General features: G+C 44.4%; 1 protein-coding gene across 2 annotated transcripts in view; it reads right to left on the bottom strand.

Annotated features, from left to right (window-relative positions):
- Nucleotides 1–20,250, bottom strand: part of fbln5 (fibulin 5) — an 84,831-nt gene that overhangs the window by 14,749 nt on the left and 49,832 nt on the right. For both annotated transcript variants that reach the window (XM_042330334.1, XM_042330333.1), the window contains exons 5-8: nt 9,415–9,537; nt 8,559–8,675; nt 5,379–5,495; nt 1,930–2,052 (exon numbers count right to left, since the gene is read on the bottom strand). In XM_042330334.1, coding sequence (XP_042186268.1) covers nt 1,930–2,052; nt 5,379–5,495; nt 8,559–8,675; nt 9,415–9,537 — 480 coding nt within the window. The remainder of the gene's footprint in view (nt 1–1,929; nt 2,053–5,378; nt 5,496–8,558; nt 8,676–9,414; nt 9,538–20,250) is intronic.

Raw genomic sequence — 20,250 nt, 5'->3', positions numbered from 1 at the left:
GAGATACCTACTGCAGGTTTACATCTATCTAGTCCAGGGCTCTCCAACCCTGTTCCTGGAGAGATACCTACAGTAGGTTTACATCTATCTAGCCCAGGGCTCTCCGACCCTGTTCCTGGAGAGATACCTACTGAAGGTTCACATCTATATTTTCCTATCTAGAAAGGTTATGGTAAAGTTAGTCCCGGGGTGAATCTAAAAAGTATTCTCATCACCTTCCCAAAATGCCAGAGGTAAACGAGGACAGCATTGGAGAGAAGATCCTTAGTTTCCTCTGACATTTTGAGTAAGAAGCGAGGAGAGAGGACACAATGCAAGGAATCAAGCATTTCGCTACACCAGCAATAACATCTGCTAAATATGTGTATGTGACCAATAACATTTGATTTGATATACTGAGATTCATCCAGTAAATCCTGTCATGCTGACAGATTACAGACTACTGTCAGTAGGTGTCCTGATTACCTTCACAGCTCCTCCCATTCCCTGGCCAGGTTAGGATTAGTACAGTAGGTGTCCTGATTACCTTCACAGCTCCTCCCATTCCCTGTCCAGGTTAGGGTTAGTACACTAGGTGTCCTGATTACCTTCACAGCTCCTCCCATTCCCTGGCCAGGTTAGGATTAGTACAGTAGGTGTCCTGATTACCTTCACAGCTCCTCCCATTCCCTGGACAGGTTAGGATTAGTACAGTAGGTGTCCTGATTACCTTCACAGCTCCTCCCATTCCCTGGACAGGTTAGGGTTAGTTCAGTAGGTGTCCTGATTACCTTCACAGCTCCTCCCACTCCCTGGACAGGTTAGGGTTAGTACAGTAGGTGTCCTGATTACCTTCACAGCTCCTCCCATTCCCTGGACAGGTTAGTATTAGTACAGTAGGTGTCCTGATTACCTTCACAGCTCCTCCCATTCCCTGGACAGGTTAGGGTTAGTTCAGTAGGTGTCCTGATTACCTTCACAGCTCCTCCCATTCCCTGGCCAGGTTAGGATTAGTCCAGTAGGTGTCCTGATTACCTTCACAGCTCCTCCCATTCCCTGGACAGGTTAGAGTTAGTTCAGTAGGTGTCCTGATTACCTTCACAGCTCCTCCCATTCCCTGGACAGGTTAGGATTAGTACAGTAGGTGTCCTGATTACCTTCACAGCTCCTCCCATTCCCTGGACAGGTTAGGGTTAGTTCAGTAGATGTCCTGATTACCTTCACAGCTCCTCCCATTCCCTGGACAGGTTAGTATTAGTACAGTAGGTGTCCTGATTACCTTCACAGCTCCTCCCATTCCCTGGACAGGTTAGGATTAGTACAGTAGGTGTCCTGATTACCTTCACAGCTCCTCCCATTCCCTGGACAGGTTAGGGTTAGTTCAGTAGGTGTCCTGATTACCTTCACAGCTCCTCCCACTCCCTGGACAGGTTAGGGTTAGTACAGTAGGTGTCCTGATTACCTTCACAGCTCCTCCCATTCCCTGGACAGGTTAGTATTAGTACAGTAGGTGTCCTGATTACCTTCACAGCTCCTCCCATTCCCTGGACAGGTTAGGGTTAGTTCAGTAGGTGTCCTGATTACCTTCACAGCTCCTCCCATTCCCTGGCCAGGTTAGGATTAGTCCAGTAGGTGTCCTGATTACCTTCACAGCTCCTCCCATTCCCTGGACAGGTTAGAGTTAGTTCAGTAGGTGTCCTGATTACCTTCACAGCTCCTCCCATTCCCTGGACAGGTTAGGATTAGTACAGTAGGTGTCCTGATTACCTTCACAGCTCCTCCCATTCCCTGGACAGGTTAGGGTTAGTTCAGTAGATGTCCTGATTACCTTCACAGCTCCTCCCATTCCCTGGACAGGTTAGTATTAGTACAGTAGGTGTCCTGATTACCTTCACAGCTCCTCCCATTCCCTGGACAGGTTAGGGTTAGTTCAGTGGGTGTCCTGATTACCTTCACAGCTCCTCCCATCCTCATAAAGATAGTATCCCGCTGGGCAGTGACACTGGAAGGACCCTGGGGTGTTCACACAGCGGTGCTGACACAGAAACTCTGAGAAACCACACTCGTCCAGGTCTATAGGTGATACACAGCATTAGTAGTTACATCAGTACATCACAATACATCACAGTACGCCACGTAACACCACAGTACATCACAGTACACCACAGTGCACCACGTAACACCACAGTACATCACAGTACACCACGTAACACCACAGTACATCACAGTACACCACAGTACACCACGTAACACCACAGTACATCACAGTACACCACGTAACACCACAGTACATCACAGTACACCACAGTACACCACGTAACAAAACAGTACACAGCAGTACATCACAGTACACCACAGTACATCACAGTACATCATGTAACAAAACAGTACACAACAGTACATCACAGTACACCACGTAACACCACAGTACACCACGTACCACCACAGTACACCACAGTACACCACGTAACACCACAGTACATCACAGTACATCACAGTACACCACATAACACCACAGTACACCACAGTACATCACGTAACACCACAGTACATCACAGTACAACACAGTACAACAGTATCTCACGTAACACCACAGTACAACACAGTACATCACAGTACACCATGTAACACCACAGTACACCATGTTACACCACAGTACACCACAGTACACCATGTAACACCACAGTACATCACAGTACACCACAGTACACCATGTAACACCACAGTACATCACAGTACACCACAGTACACCATGTAACACCACAGTACATCACAGTACACCACAGTACACCACGTAACACCACAGTACATCACAGTACATCACAGTACACCACATAACACCACAGTACACCACAGTACATCACGTAACACCACAGTACATCACAGTACAACACAGTACAACAGTATCTCACGTAACACCACAGTACAACACAGTACATCACAGTACACCATGTAACACCACAGTACACCATGTTACACCACAGTACACCACAGTACACCATGTAACACCACAGTACATCACAGTACACCACAGTACACCATGTAACACCACAGTACATCACAGTACACCACAGTACACCATGTAACACCACAGTACACCATGTAACACCACAGTACATCACAGTACACCACAGTACATCACAGTACACCACAGTACACCACAGTACACCACAGTACACCACAGTACACCATGTAACACCACAGTACACCATGTTACACCACAGTACACCACAGTACACCATGTAACACCACAGTACATCACAGTACACCACAGTACACCATGTAACACCACAGTACATCACAGTACACCACAGTACACCACAGTACACCACATCATAGTCATCACTGTCATTACAATATTGCCCAAGAATTACAGTTCAAAGTGTAATGAGGGGCACAAATACTGACTGAACCACAGCTAGATGTCAAATACTGACTGAACCACAGCTAGATGTCAAATACTGACTGAACCACAGCTAGATGTCAAATACTGACTGAACCACAGCTAGATGTCAAATACTGACTGAATCACAGCTAGATGTCAAATACTGACTGAATCACAGCTAGATGTCAAATACTGACTGAACCACAGCTAGATGTCAAATACTGACTGAACCACAGCTAGATGTCAAATAATGACTGAACCACAGCTAGATGTCAAATAATGACTGAACCACAGCTAGATGTCAAATAATGACTGAACCACAGCTAGATGTCAAATAATGACTGAACCACAGCTAGATGTCAAATACTGACTGAACCACAGCTAGATGTCAAATACTGACTGAACCACAGCTAGATGTCAAATACTGACTGAATCACAGCTAGATGTCAAATACTGACTGAATCACAGCTAGATGTCAAATACTGACTGAACCACAGCTAGATGTCAAATACTGACTGAATCACAGCTAGATGTCAAATAATGACTGAACCACAGCTAGATGTCGAATAATGACTGAACCACAGCTAGATGTCAAATAATGACTGAACCACAGCTAGATGTCGAATACTGACTGAATCACAGCTAGATGTCAAATACTGACTGAATCACAGCTAGATGTCAAATAATGACTGAACCACAGCTAGATGTCGAATAATGACTGAACCACAGCTAGATGTCAAATAATGACTGAACCACAGCTAGATGTCGAATAATGTCTGAACCACAGCTAGATGTCGAATAATGACTGAACCACAGCTAGATGTCAAATAATGACTGAACCACAGCTAGATGTCAAATACTGACTGAACCACAGCTAGATGTCGAATAATGGCTGAACCACAGCTAGATGTCGAATACTGACTGAACCACAGCTAGATGTCGAATAATGACTGAACCACAGCTAGATGTCGAATAATGACTGAACCACTGCTAGATGTCGAATAATGACTGAACCACAGCTAGATGTCGAATAATGACTGAACCACAGCTAAATGTCAAATAATGACTGAACCACAGCTAAATGTCGAATAATGACTGAACCACAGCTAGATGTCAAATAATGACTGAACCACAGCTAGATGTCGAATAATGACTGAACCACAGCTAGATGTCAAATAATGACTGAACCACAGCTAGATGTCGAATAATGACTGAACCACAGCTAGATGTCAAATAATGACTGAACCACAGCTAGATGTCAAATAATGACTGAACCACAGCTAGATGTCGAATAATGACTGTACCACAGCTAGATGTCGAATAATGACTGAACCACAGCTAGATGTCGAATAATGACTGAACCACAGCTAGATGTCGAATAATGACTGAACCACAGCTAGATGTTGAATAATTACTGTACCACAGCTAGATGTCGAATAATGACTGAACCACAGCTAGATGTCAAATAATGACTGAACCACAGCTAGATGTCGAATAATGACTGAACCACAGCTAGATGTCGAATAATGACTGAACCACAGCTAGATGTCAAATAATGACTGAACCACAGCTAGATGTCGAATAATGACTGAACCCAGCTAAATGTTGAATAATGACTGAATCACAGCTAGATGTCAAATAATGACTGAACCACAGCTAGATGTCGAATAATGACTGAACCCAGCTAAATGTTGAATAATGATTGGATGGTTATGAATCACTAGGTCACCATAGACCTCCTTTATTTGTCTCACTTCAACAACCTAGTGGCTCAAATGGCACCCTAATCCCTATATAGTGCACCATAGGGCTCTGGTCAAACATAGTGAACTATATATAGGGAATAGGGTGCCATAGGGCTCTGGTCAGAAGTAGTGCACTATATAGGGAATAGGGTGCCATAGGGCTCTGGTCAGAAGTAGTGCACTATATATAGGGAATAGGGTGCCATTTGGGATGGACGCCTTCTCTTTGGTTGCTGCAGCACAGAACATATTTGATCTCTCATCATCACCATTGCAGGTGGTGCCGTCAGAAGCCAGCTCAAATCCCTCTTCACAGCTACACATGTAGGAGCCGTAGGTGTTGAAACAGCCGTGGGCACAGGGGTTATCCTCACACTCGTCCACGTCTAGAGAGGAGAGGAGGTTAATTACAGGTGTTGAAGGAGGTTAGAGTAACACCTTCACTACAACATTACCACAAGGTTATTACCTTGACTTTTTCCACATTTTGTTGTGTTACAGCCTGAATTTAAAATTGATTACTGGCCTACCCACAATACCTCATAATATCAAAAAAGAATTATGGTTTTAACAACAAAAATTGAACAAGTGAATACCAAGTAAAAAACTGAAATGTCTTGAGTCAAGAAGTATTCAACCCCTTAGTTATGACAAGTTTAAAACCTCTTAAGGACAAGACACCCTTTAAAAACAAAATTTGCCCCTAAAATGACATAACCAAATCTAACTGCCTGTAGCTCAGGACATGAATCAAGGATGTGTATATTCTTGGTACCATTAGAAAGGAAACACTTTGACGTTTGTGGAAATGTGAAGTTAATGTAGGAGAATATAACACATTAGATCTGGTAAAAGATAATAAAAAGATAAAAACGTGTGTTTTCTATTTATTAATTTCATCGGTCACCGCTCCAGTAGAGGTTAAAGTTCAGGAGTAAAAATGTGCTTAACAAGTCACATGAATGACTACCTCATCTCTGTACCCAAACACATACAATTACCTGTGAGGTACCTCGGTCGAGCAGTGATTTTCAAACACAGACTCAACCACAAAGACCAGGGAGGTTTTCCAATAACTCGCAAAGGGCACCTATTGGTAGATGGGTAAAACATGTAAAAAGCAGATTTTTTTTTTTAAACCTTTATTTAACTAGGCAGGTCAGTTAAGAACAAATTCTTATTTTCAATGACGGCCTACCGGGGAACAGTGTCTTGTTCAGGGGGCAGAACGACAGATTTGTACCTTGTCAGCTCGGGGATTAGAATTTGCAACCTTTCGGTTACTAGTCCAACGCTCTAACCACTAGGCTACCCTGCCGCCCCAACATTGAATATTGAAGAGGAAGGAAACTGCTCAGGGATTTCACCAGGAGGCCAATGGTGACTTTAAAACAGTTACAGAGTTTAATGGCTGTGATAGGAGACAACTGAGGATGGATCAACAACATTGTAGTTACTCCACAATACTAACTGAGGATGGATCAACAACATTGTAGTTACACAACAATACGAACCTAAATGACAGAGTGTAAAAGAAGGAAGCCTGTACAGAATAAAAATATTCCAAAACATGCATCCTGTTTCCAACAAATCACTAAAGTAATACTGCAAATAATGTGGCAAAGCAATTAACTTTTTGTCCTGAATACAAAGTCTAATGTTTGGGCCAAATCCAATACAAACACATTACTGAGTACCACTTGTCATATTTTCAAGCATAGCGGTGGCTGCATCATGTTATGGGTATGCTTGTAATCTATAAGGACTGGGGAGTTTTTCAGGATAAAAAAATAAACAGAATGGAGCTAAGCACAGGCAATATCCTAGAGGAAAACCTGGTTCAGTCTGCTTTCCACCAGACACTGAGATGAACTCACCTTTCATCAGCACAATAACCTAAAACACAAAGCCAAATCTACACTGGAGTTGCTTACCAAGAAGACATTGAATGTTGCTGAGTGGCCGAGTTATAGTTTTGTCTTAAATTTACTTTAAAAACTATGGCAAAACCTGAAAATCGCTGTCTTAGCAATGATCAACAACCAACTGGACAGAGCTTGAAGAATTTAGAAAATCATAAAATGGGCAAATGTTGTACAATCCAGGTGTGGAAAGCTCTTACAGACTTACACAGAAAGACTCACAGCTGTAATCACTCTTAGAGACTCACCCAGAAAGACTCACAGCTGTAATCACTCTTAGAGACTCACCCAGAAAGACTCACAGCTCTTAGAGACTTACCCAGAAAGACTCACAGCTGTAAACACTCTTAGAGACTCACCCAGAAAGACTCACAGCTGTAAACACTCTTAGAGACTCACCCAGAAAGACTCACAGCTGTAATCACTCTTAGAGACTCACCCAGAAAGACTCACAGCTGTAATCACTCTTAGAGACTCACCCAGAAAGACTCACAGCTGTAATCACTCTTAGAGACTTACCCAGAAAGACTCACAGCTGTAATCACTCTTAGAGACTTACCCAGAAAGACTCACAGCTGTAATCTCTGCCTAAAGTGATTCTAACATGTATTGTTGACTTAGGAGGTTGAACACTTATCTAATCAAGATATATTAGTGTTTTATTTTTCACGACTTATTTTTTAACAATAGTTTAAAAAATTCTTCTACTTTGACATTACAGAGTATTTTGTGTAGATCGTTGTCCCAAATAAAATGACAATTACTAAACATTTTAATCTCACTTTGTAACACAACAAAATGTGGAAAAAGTCCAGGGCTGTGAATACTCTCATAAGGCATTTTATACGTGTGTGTGTGTCCGTGTGTGTGTGTGTATATGGGTGCATGCATGGATGCCAGTGTGTGTGTGTCTGCATGGCTTTTGTGTGTCTGCACGGTTTGTGTGTCTGTCTGTACGGTGTGTGTCTGCAAGTTGTGTGTGTGTCTGCAAGGTTTGTGTGTGTCTGCAAGGTTTGTGTGTGTGTGTGTCGGCACAGTTTGAGTGTGTGTCGGCACAGTTTGAGTGTGTGTCGGCACAGTTTGAGTGTGTGTCGGCACAGTTTGAGTGTGTGTCGGCACTGTGTGTGAGTGTGTGTCTGCACGGTGTGAGTGTGTGTGTGTCTGCACAGTTTGAGTGTGTGTCGGCACAGTTTGAGTGTGTGTCGGCACAGTTTGAGTGTGTGTCTGCACAGTTTGAGTGTGTGTCGGCACAGTTTGAGTGTGTGTCGGCACAGTTTGAGTGTGTGTCGGCACGGTGTGTGTGTGTGTGTGTGTGTCTGCACAGTGTGAGTGTGTGTCGGCACGGTTTGAGTGTGTGTCTGCACAGTGTGAGTGTGTGTCGGCACAGTTTGAGTGTGTGTCGGCACGGTGTGTGTGTGTGTGTGTGTGTCTGCAGGGTGTGTGTGTGTGTCGGCACGGTTTGTGTGTGTGTCTGCACGGTGTGTGGGTGTGTGTGTGTCGGCACGATGTGTGTGTGTGTGTGTCCACCTTGACAGGTTCTGCTGTCAGGGTTGAGGAGGAAGCCAGGGTTGCAGGAGCACGAATAGGAGCCTGGCACGTTGGCACACAGCTGCTGGCAGTACCCGTAGCGACACTCATCAATATCTAGACACAGAGAGATGGAAGTTTAACAATCAATATCTAGACACAGAGAGATGGAAGTTTAACAATCAATATCTAGACACAGAGAGATGGAAGTTTAACAATCAATATCTAGACACAGAGAGATGGAAGTTTAACAATCAATATCTAGACACAGAGAGATGGAAGTTAATGATCAATATATGGACACAGAGAGATGGAAGTTAATGATCAATATATGGACACAGAGAGATGGAAGTTAATGATCAATATATGGACACAGAGAGATGGAAGTTAATGATCAATATATGGACACAGAGAGATGGAAGTTAATGATCAATATATGGACACAGAGAGATGGAAGTTAATGATCAATATATGGACACAGAGAGATGGAAGTTAATGATCAATATATGGACACAGAGAGATGGAAGTTAATGATCAATATATGGACACACAAAGAGACCTGAAACAATCAGGAAAAGCACATTTTGACACAGCAAAAAACAGAACTTTAAACATATAGTGTATTTCCACATATAGTAATGATTGACATTTCCGTAATGGCGATATAGTATAGTATCTGTCCTACTCCTGAAATAATATGATTTCATTGTCTGTAATAATATATATAATAAACCTCAGAACTTACCATTCGTTGCACAACTTTCCCACACACACACACACACACACACACACACACACACACACACACACACACACACACACACACACACACACACACACACACACAGGTTCTTACCCTGACACTGTCCCCCGACCAGCCAGTAGCCCTCGGTACAGGAGCAGGTGTATCCTCCAGCTGTGTTGATACACACCTGGGTGGGGTTACACTGGTGGGAGTCTGTCTCACACTCATCCATGTCTGCAACGGAGGAACAGAGGGAGGTTGGTTTCCAGTGGGTTAAATGCATCCCTCCTCCCCCAATGGAAAATATATTTTCCCCCCTTGTACTATTAAAAAAAAAAATGTGCACACCCTCCTCTCTGATAAAATGAACAAAAAACAAACAATGATTACCACCACAAATAACAAGAACTGTAGTAACCCTTTGTTTAAAAATGTGGATTTAGAGTTGAACACTTTAGTATGGTTTTGTGGAACAGTCGATGCCACGCAGAGCTAACGGGCCAAAAGCTTTAGGGTTCGCTGACCAACACGGACGAGCTCCCTCTCTCTGCCTGTCTCATTACACTCTCTCTGTCTGTCTCATCACTCTCTCTGCCTGTCTCATTACACTCTCTCTGTCTGTCTCATCACTCTCTCTGCCTGTCTCATCCCTCTCTCTGCCTGTCTCATCCCTCTCCCCTCTCAGAGAGAGGGATGAGACAGGCAGGGAGAGGGATGAGACAGGCAGAGAGAGGGATGAGACAGGCAGAGAGAGTGTAATGAGACAGGCAGAGAGAGTGTAATGAGACAGGCAGAGAGAGTGTAATGAGACAGGCAGAGAGAGTGTAATGAGACAGGCAGAGAGAGTGTAATGAGACAGGCAGAGAGAGTGTAATGAGACAGGCAGAGAGAGTGTAATGAGACATTTGGGTCTCGTCTTGTGCCTTGATACTATATTTATAATTATATAAAATATATGCAACGATTTTCCACCAACAGGTTTCTGTGTCAATGACTTAACTCCCTAAGTCTGAATTCAGGCCATCCTGATTTATAGAGTTAAGTCTGAATTCAGGCCATCCTGATTTATAGAGTTAAGTCTGAATTCAGGCCATCCTGATTTATAGAGTTAAGTCTGAATTCAGGCCATCCTGATTTATAGAGTTAAGTCTGAATTCAGGCCATCCTGATTTATACAGTTAAGTCTGAATTCAGGCCATCCTGATTTATAGAGTTAAGTCTGAATTTCTTGAAGTACGTAAATGTGTAAAACAGGGATCGATTTTGGTACCTGTTCTCTTCACTATTGATATAAACACCATTGGTCAATCTGTAATTATTATTATTATTATTTTATTTTTTAACTTAATCTATATTTGGATGATAGCATTATGTGTGCTGTTGATCTGGCTGTTGATCTGACTGTTGATCTGGCTGTTGATCTGGCTGTTGATCTGACTGTTGATCTGGCTGTTGATCTGACTGTTGATCTGACTGTTGATCCGGCTGTTGATGTGGCTGTTGCCCTGACTGTTGATCTGGCTGTTGATCTGACTGTTGATCTGACTGTTGATCTGGCTGTTGATCTGGCTGTTGATCTGGCTGTTGATCTGACTGTTGATCTGACTGTTGATCTGGCTGTTGCCCTGACTGTTGATCTGGCTGTTGATCTGGCTGTTGATGTGGCTGTTGATGTGGCTGTTGATCTGACTGTTGATCTGGCTGTTGATCTGACTGTTGATCTGGCTGTTGATCTGACTGTTGATCCGGCTGTTGATCTGACTGTTGATCTGACTGTTGATGTGGCTGTTGATCTGACTGTTGATCCGGCTGTTGATGTGGCTGTTGCCCTGACTGTTGATCTGGCTGTTGATGTGGCTGTTGCCCTGACTGTTGATCTGACTGTTGATCCGGCTGTTGATCTGACTGTGGATCTGGCTGTTGATCCGGCTGTTGATGTGGCTGTGACAAAACTACAGTCAGATTTAAAAGCTATGTAGGAATCCCTATCTCTGATTTAAAACACGTGCATAACGCAGGCAAAATTAAATACGCGTTGTTTTTTAAAATTCTCGTAAGAATGTTTCAGATGAACTACATGTTCACTCATTAGACGGTTCTCTAATCGAATGTGTTCCCGCGTATAAATACCTAGGTATGATTGATATGGTTTCGATGTTTTGTTCGATGTTTTGTTTTTTCTTAAACATATAAATGAGCTAGAAGCTAAGATTTAAAGTTGTATTTTTCTACAGAAACAGACGGCGCCTTTCTCTAAGCGGTAGGAAGCAGATTATTCAGTTAAAAGTTTCATCTGTTGTTGATTATGAGGATGTTATTTATCAAAGTGCAGCTGCTAAAACTCTTAAACCTTTTGGATTCCATCTCCCATAGTGCCCTTCGTTTTGTTACAGATGACAGTTTTTATACTCATCACTGTATCAAAAAGGTTGGCAGGACGTTAAAGACCAAAAATACTCTCTTTTTGTTTATAAGGCGCTACTTCCTAAACTTACATCTCATCTTACTTTGCTGCTGAAGCATAAAACACCTGAGTTGCCTAACACGTTCACAGGATTGGTTCACTTTTTGAGGTTTCCTAGCGTCTCCACCGAGCTAGGTAAATCTGCTTTTAGTTTAAAGCACTGTATTGCTGGAACAAAATTCAAAAATACGCTTCATCTTGATGTCTTGGTGCCGTTCGGGAGGTTTAGAGTATTGATCATCTTGATGTCTTGGTGCCATTCGGGCGGTTTAGAGTATTGATCATCCTGATGTCTTGGTGCCGTTCGGGCGGTTTAGAGTATTGATCATCCTGATGTCTTGGTGCCGTTCGGGAGGTTTAGAGTATTGATCATCCTGATGTCTTGGTGCCGTTCGGGCGGTTTAGAGTATTGATCATCCTGATGTCTTGGTGCCGTTCGGGCGGTTTAGAGTATTGATCATCCTGATGTCTTGGTGCCGTTCGGGAGGTTTAGAGTATTGATCATCTTGATGTCTTGGTGCCGTTCGGGAGGTTTAGAGTATTGATCATCCTGATGTCTTGGTGCCGTTCGGGCGGTTTAGAGTATTGATCATCTTGATGTCTTGGTGCCGTTCGGGAGGTTTAGAGTATTGATCATCTTGATGTCTTGGTGCCGTTCGGGAGGTTTAGAGTATTGATTTGGGGACGTATTTCTGGAGGAATGTAACTGTTTTCTGGGTGATTTGTGATGTTTTATTTGTGCTTCCCATGACTGTATTTTTGTATATACACACACACACACACACACACACACACACACACACAGTACCAGTCAAAAGTTTGGACAGACCTACTCATTCCAGGGATTTTCTGTATACTAGTATTTTCTACATTGTGCAACAATAGTCAAGACATCAAAACTATGAAATAACTCATATGGAATCCTGTAGTAACCAAAAAAGTGTTAAACAAATTCTTCAAAGTAGCCACCCTTTGCCTTGATGACAGCTTTGCACACTCTTGGCCTGCTTCCCCTGGAATGCTTTTCTGACAGTCTTGAAGCATTTTTCCCCGCATATGCTGAGCACATGTTGGCTGCTTTTCCTTCACTCTGCGGTCCGACTCATCCCAAACCATCTCAATTGGGTTGAGGTCGGGGGATTGTGGAGGCCAGGTCAACTGATGCCCTCTCTTTCTTGGTCAAATAGCCCTTACACAGCCTGGAGGTGTGATGGGTCATTGTCCCGTTGAAAAACAATTGATAGTCCCACTAAGCGCAAACCAACCAACTAACCAAATCAACTAACTTTAAGCACCAGCTGTCAGAGATCACTGCACCTGTACATAGCCCATGTCACGCCCTGACCTTAGAGAGACGTTTTATTTCTCTATTTGGTTAGGTCTAAAATTCGGACTCATCAGACCAAAGGACAGATTTCCATCGGCCTAATGTCCATTTGTATTAGTATTTATCATGGATCCCCATTAGTTCCTGCCAAGGCAGCAGCTACTCTTCCTGGGATTTATTATGGATCCCCATTAGTTCCTGCCAAGGCAGCAGCTACTCTTCCTGGGGTTTATTATGGATCCCCATTAGTTCCTGTCAAGGCAGCAGCTACTCTTCCTGGGGTTTATTATGGATCCCCATTAGTTCCTGCCAAGGCAGCAGCTACTCTTCCTGGGGTTTATTATGGATGCCCATTAGTTCCTGCCAAGGCAGCAGCTACTCTTCCTGGGGTTTATTATGGATCCCCATTAGTTCCTGCCAAGGCAGCAGCTACTCTTCCTGGGGTTTATTATGGATCCTCATTAGTTCCTGCCAAGGCAGCACCTACTCTTCCGGGGGTTTATTATGGATCCTCATTAGTTCCTGCCAAGGCAGCACCTACTCTTCTGGGGGTTTATTATGGATCCTCATTAGTTCCTGCCAAGGCAGCACCTACTCTTCCGGGGGTTTATTATGGATCCTCATTAGTTCCTGCCAAGGCAGCACCTACTCTTCCGGGGGTTTATTATGGATCCTCATTAGTTCCTGCCAAGGCAGCACCTACTCTTCCTGGGGTTTATTATGGATCCCCATTAGTTCCTGTCAAGGCAGCAGCTACTCTTCCTAGGGTTTATCATGGATCCCCATTAGTTCCTGTCAAGGCAGCAGCTACTCTTCCTGGGGTTTATTATGGATCCCCATTAGTTCCTGCCAAGGCAGCAGCTACTCTTCCTGGGGTTTATTATGGATCCCCATTAGTTCCTGTCAAGGCAGCATTTACTCTTCCTGGGGTTTATTATGGATCCCCATTAGTTCCTGCCAAGGCAGCACCTACTCTTCCAGGGGTTTATTATGGATCCTCATTAGTTCCTGCCAAGGCAGCACCTACTCTTCCTGGGGTTTATTATGGATCCCCATTAGTTCCTGTCAAGGCAGCAGCTACTCTTCCTGGGGTTTATCATGGATCCCCATTAGTTCCTGTCAAGGCAGCAGCTACTCTTCCTGGGTTTATTATGGATCCTCATTAGTTCCTGCCAAGGCAGCACCTACTCTTCCGGGGGTTTATTATGGATCCTCATTAGTTCCTGCCAAGGCAGCACCTACTCTTCCGGGGGTTTATTATGGATCCTCATTAGTTCCTGCCAAGGCAGCACCTACTCTTCCTGGGGTTTATTATGGATCCCCATTAGTTCCTGTCAAGGCAGCAGCTACTCTTCCTAGGGTTTATCATGGATCCCCATTAGTTCCTGTCAAGGCAGCAGCTACTCTTCCTAGGGTTTATCATGGATCCCCATTAGTTCCTGCCAAGGCAGCAGCTACTCTTCCTGGGGTTTATGGATCCCCATTAGTTCCTGTCAAAGCAGCATTTACTCTTCCTGGGGTTTATTATGGATCCCCATTAGTTCCTGCCAAGGCAGCAGCTACTCTTCCTGGGGTTTATTATGGATCCCCATTAGTTCCTGCCAAAGCAGCAGCTACTCTTCCTGGGGTTTATTATGGATCCCCATTAGTTCCTGCCAAGGCAGCAGCTACTCTTCCTGGGGTTTATTATGGATCCACATTAGTTCCTGCAAAAGCAGCAGCTACTCTTCCTGGGGTTTATTATGGATCCTCATTAGTTCCTGCCAAAGCAGTAGCAACTCTTCCTGGGGTTTATTATGGATCCCCATTAGTTCCTGCCAAAGCAGCAGCTACTCTTCCTGGGGTTTATTATGGATCCCCATTAGTTCCTGCCAAAGCAGTAGCTACTCTTCCTGGGGTTTATTATGGATCCTCATTAGTTCCTGCCAAGGCAGCAGCTACTCTTCCTGGGGTTTATTATGGATCCACATTAGTTCCTGCAAAAGCAGTAGCTACTCTTCCTGGGGTTTATTATGGATCCACGTTAGTTCCTGCAAAAGCAGTAGCTACTCTTCCTGGGATTTATTATGGATCCCCATTAGTTCCTGCCAAGGCAGCGGCTACTCTTCCTGGGGTTTATTATGGATCCCCATTAGTTCCTGCAAAAGCAGTAGCTACTCTTCCTGGGGTTTATTATGGATCCACATTAGTTCCTGCAAAAGCAGCAGCTACTCTTCCTGGGGTTTATTATGGATCCTCATTAGTTCCTGCCAAAGCAGTAGCTACTCTTCCTGGGGTTTATTATGGATCCCCATTAGTTCCTGCAAAAGCAGTAGCTACTCTTCCTGGGGTTTATTATGGATCCTCATTAGTTCCTGCCAAGGCAGCAGCTACTCTTCCTGGGGTTTATTATGGATCCCCATTAGTTCCTGTCAAGGCAGCAGCTACTCTTCCTGGGGTTTATTATGGATCCTCATTAGTTCCTGCCAAAGCAGTAGCTACTCTTCCTGGGGTTTATTATGGATCCCCATTAGTTCCTGCCAAAGCAGTAGCTACTCTTCCTGGGGTTTATTATGGATCCTCATTAGTTCCTGCCAAGGCAGCAGCTACTCTTCCTGGGGTTTATTATGGATTCTCATTAGTTCCTGCCAAGGCAGCAGCTACTCTTCCTGGGGTTTATTATGGATCCACATTAGTTCCTGCAAAAGCAGTAGCTACTCTTCCTGGGGTTTATTATGGATCCACATTAGTTCCTGCAAAAGCAGTAGCTACTCTTCCTGGGGTTTATTATGGATCCCCATTAGTTCCTGTCAAGGCAGCAGCTACTCTTCCTGGGGTTTATTATGGATCCCCATTAGTTCCTGCCAAGGCAGCAGCTACTCTTCCTGGGGTTTATTATGGATCCCCATTAGTTCCTGTCAAAGCAGCATTTACTCTTCCTGGGGTTTATTATGGATCCCCATTAGTTCCTGCAAAGGCAGCAGTTACTCTTCCTGGGGTTTATTATGGATCCCCATTAGTTCCTGCCAAAGCAGCAGCTACTCTTCCTGGGGTTTATTATGGATCCCCATTAGTTCCTGCCAAGGCAGCAGCTACTCTTCCTGGGGTTTATTATGGATCCCCATTAGTTCCTGCCAAGGCAGCAGCTACTCTTCCTGGGGTTTATTATGGATCCCCATTAGTTCCTGTCAAAGCAGCATTTACTCTTCCTGGGGTTTATTATGGATCCCCATTAGTTCCTGCAAAGGCAGCAGTTACTCTTCCTGGGGTTTATTATGGATCCCCATTAGTTCCTGCCAAGGCAGCAGCTACTCTTCCTGGGGTTTATTATGGATCCACATTAGTTCCTGCAAAAGCAGCAGCTACTCTTCCTGGGGTTTATTATGGATCCTCATTAGTTCCTGCCAAAGCAGTAGCAACTCTTCCTGGGGTTTATTATGGATCCCCATTAGTTCCTGCCAAAGCAGCAGCTACTCTTCCTGGGGTTTATTATGGATCCCCATTAGTTCCTGCCAAAGCAGTAGCTACTCTTCCTGGGGTTTATTATGGATCCTCATTAGTTCCTGCCAAAGCAGTAGCTACTCTTCCTGGGGTTTATTATGGATCCCCATTAGTTCCTGCCAAGGCAGCAGCTACTCTTCCTGGGGTTTATTATGGATCCCCATTAGTTCCTGCAAAAGCAGTAGCTACTCTTCCTGGGGTTTATTATGGATCCTCATTAGTTCCTGCAAAAGCAGTAGCTACTCTTCCTGGGGTTTATTATGGATCCCCATTAGTTCCTGCAAAAGCAGTAGCTACTCTTCCTGGGGTTTATTATGGATCCCCATTAGTTCCTGCAAAAGCAGTAGCTACTCTTCCTGGGGTTTATTATGGATCCTCATTAGTTCCTGCCAAGGCAGCAGCTACTCTTCCTGGGGTTTATTATGGATCCCCATTAGTTCCTGCCAAAACAGCAGCTACTCTTCCTGGGGTTTATTATGGATCCTCATTAGTTCCTGCCAAGGCAGCAGCTACTCTTCCTGGGGTTTATTATGGATCCTCATTAGTTCCTGCAAAAGCAGCAGCTACTCTTCCTGGGGTTTATTATGGATCCTCATTAGTTCCTGCAAAAGCAGCAGCTACTCTTCCTGGGGTTTATTATGGATCCACATTAGTTCCTGCAAAAGCAGTAGCTACTCTTCCTGGGGTTTATTATGGATCCTCATTAGTTCCTGCAGAAGCAGCAGCTACTCTTCCTGGGGTTTATTATGGATCCACATTAGTTCCTGCAAAAGCAGCAGCTACTCTTCCTGGGGTTTATTATGGATCCTCATTAGTTCCTGCCAAAGCAGTAGCTACTCTTCCTGGGGATTATTACGGATCCCCATTAGTTCCTGCCAAAGCAGCAGCTACTCTTCCTGGGGTTTATTATGGATCCCCATTAGTTCCTGCCAAAGCAGTAGCTACTCTTCCTGGGGTTTATTATGGATCCTCATTAGTTCCTGCCAAAGCAGTAGCTACTCTTCCTGGGGTTTATTATGGATCCCCATTAGTTCCTGCCAAAGCAGTAGCTACTCTTCCTGGGGTTTATTATGGATCCTCATTAGTTCCTGCCAAGGCAGCAGCTACTCTTCCTGGGGTTTATTATGGATCCCCATTAGTTCCTGCCAAAGCAGTAGCTACTCTTCCTGGGGTTTATTATGGATCCTCATTAGTTCCTGCCAAAGCAGTAGCTACTCTTCCTGGGGTTTATTATGGATCCCCATTAGTTCCTGCCAAAGCAGTAGCTACTCTTCCTGGGGTTTATTATGGATCCTCATTAGTTCCTGCCAAGGCAGCAGCTACTCTTCCTGGGGTTTATTATGGATCCTCATTAGTTCCTGCCAAGGCAGCAGCTACTCTTCCTGGGGTTTATTATGGATCCACATTAGTTCCTGCAAAAGCAGTAGCTACTCTTCCTGGGGTTTATTATGGATCCACATTAGTTCCTGCAAAAGCAGTAGCTACTCTTCCTGGGGTTTATTATGGATCCCCATTAGTTCCTGCCAAGGCAGCGGCTACTCTTCCTGAGGTTTATTATGGATCCCCATTAGTTCCTGAAAAAGCAGTAGCTACTCTTCCTGGGGTTTATTATGGATCCTCATTAGTTCCTGCAAAAGCAGTAGCTACTCTTCCTGGGGTTTATTATGGATCCCCATTAGTTCCTGCAAAAGCAGTAGCTACTCTTCCTGGGGTTTATTATGGATCCCCATTAGTTCCTGCAAAAGCAGTAGCTACTCTTCCTGGGGTTTATTATGGATCCTCATTAGTTCCTGCCAAGGCAGCAGCTACTCTTCCTGGGGTTTATTATGGATCCCCATTAGTTCCTGCCAAAGCAGCAGCTACTCTTCCTGGGGTTTATTATGGATCCTCATTAGTTCCTGCCAAGGCAGCAGCTACTCTTCCTGGGGTTTATTATGGATCCTCATTAGTTCCTGCAAAAGCAGCAGCTACTCTTCCTGGCGTTTATTATGGATCCACATTAGTTCCTGCAAAAGCAGTAGCTACTCTTCCTGGGGTTTATTATGGATCCTCATTAGTTCCTGCAAAAGCAGCAGCTACTCTTCCTGGGGTTTATTATGGATCCACATTAGTTCCTGCAAAAGCAGCAGCTACTCTTCCTGGGGTTTATTATGGATCCTCATTAGTTCCTGCAAAAGCAGTAGCTACTCTTCCTGGGGTTTATTATGGATCCACATTAGTTCCTGCAAAAGCAGTAGCTACTCTTCCTGGGCTCCAGCTAAATGAAGGCAGTTTATACCATTTTAAAACATTACAATACATTCCCAACACATTGGGTGCCTTCAGGCCCCTACTCTACAACTACCACATATCTACAGTACTAAAGTACTAAATCCATGTGTATGTATAGTGCATATGTTATTGTGTGTGTGTGTGTGTGTGTGTGTGTGTGTGTGTGTGTGTGTGTGTGTGTGTGTGTGTGTGTGTGTGTGTGTGTGTGTGTGTGTGTGTGTGTGTGTGTGTCTGTGTGTGTGTGTGTGTCTGTGTGTGTGTGTCTGTGTGTGTGTGTGTGTGTGTGTGTGTGTGTGTGTGTGTGTGTGTGTGTGTGTGTGTGTGTGTCTGTGTCTGTGTGTGTGTGTGTCTGTGCCAATGTTTGTGTTGCTTCACATCCCCGCTGTTCATAAGTGTTTTTATCTGGTTTTTAAATATAATTTTACTGCATCAGTTTCCTGATGTGGAATAGAGTTCCATGTTGTCATGGCTCTATGTAGTACTGTGGAATAGAGTTCCATGTAGTCATGGCTCTATGTTATACTGTGGAATAGAGTTCCATGTAGTCATGGCTCTATGTAGTACTGTGGAATAGAGTTCCATTTAGTCATGGCTCTATGTAGTACTGTGGTCCTCCCATAGTCTGTTCTGGACTTGGGGACTGTGAATAGACCTCTGGTGGCATGTCTTGTACATTTAGAACCGTCCCCCCCCCACCCCAGTACATTTAGAACCGTCTCCCCACCCCAGTACATTTAGAACCGTCTCCCCACCCCAGTACATTTAGAACCGTCCCCCACCCCAGTACATTTAGAACCGTCCCCCACCCCAGTACATTTAGAACCGTCCCCCACCCCAGTACATTTAGAACCGTCCCCCACCCCAGTACATTTAGAACCGTCCCTCACCCCAGTACATTTAGAAATGTCCCCCACCCCAGTACATTTAGAACCGTCCCCCAGTACATTTAGAACCGTCCCCCAGTACATTTAGAACCGTCCTCCCACCCCAGTACATTTAGAACCGTCCCCCACCCCAGTACTTTTAGAACTGTCCCCCACCCCAGTACATTTAGAACTGTCCCCCACCCCAGTACATTTAGAACTGTCCCCCACCCCAGTACATTTAGAACCGTCCCCCACCCCAGTACATTTAGAACCGTCCCCCCACCCCAGTACATTTAGAACCGTCCCCCACCCCAGTACATTTAGAACCGTCCCCCCACCCCAGTACATTTAGAAGCGTCCCCCAGTACATTTAGAACTGTCCCCCACCCCAGTACATTTAGAACTGTCCCCCACCCCAGTACATTTAGAACTGTCCCCCACCCCAGTACATTTAGAACCGTCCCCCACCCCAGTACATTTAGAACCGTCCCCCCACCCCCGTACATTTAGAACTGTCCCCCACCCCAGTACATTTAGAA

This window comes from Oncorhynchus tshawytscha, linkage group LG11, assembly GCF_018296145.1.
Source record: "Oncorhynchus tshawytscha isolate Ot180627B linkage group LG11, Otsh_v2.0, whole genome shotgun sequence".
Classification (NCBI taxonomy): Eukaryota; Metazoa; Chordata; class Actinopteri; order Salmoniformes; family Salmonidae; genus Oncorhynchus; species Oncorhynchus tshawytscha.
This window is presented reverse-complemented; position numbering and strand designations above follow the sequence as displayed.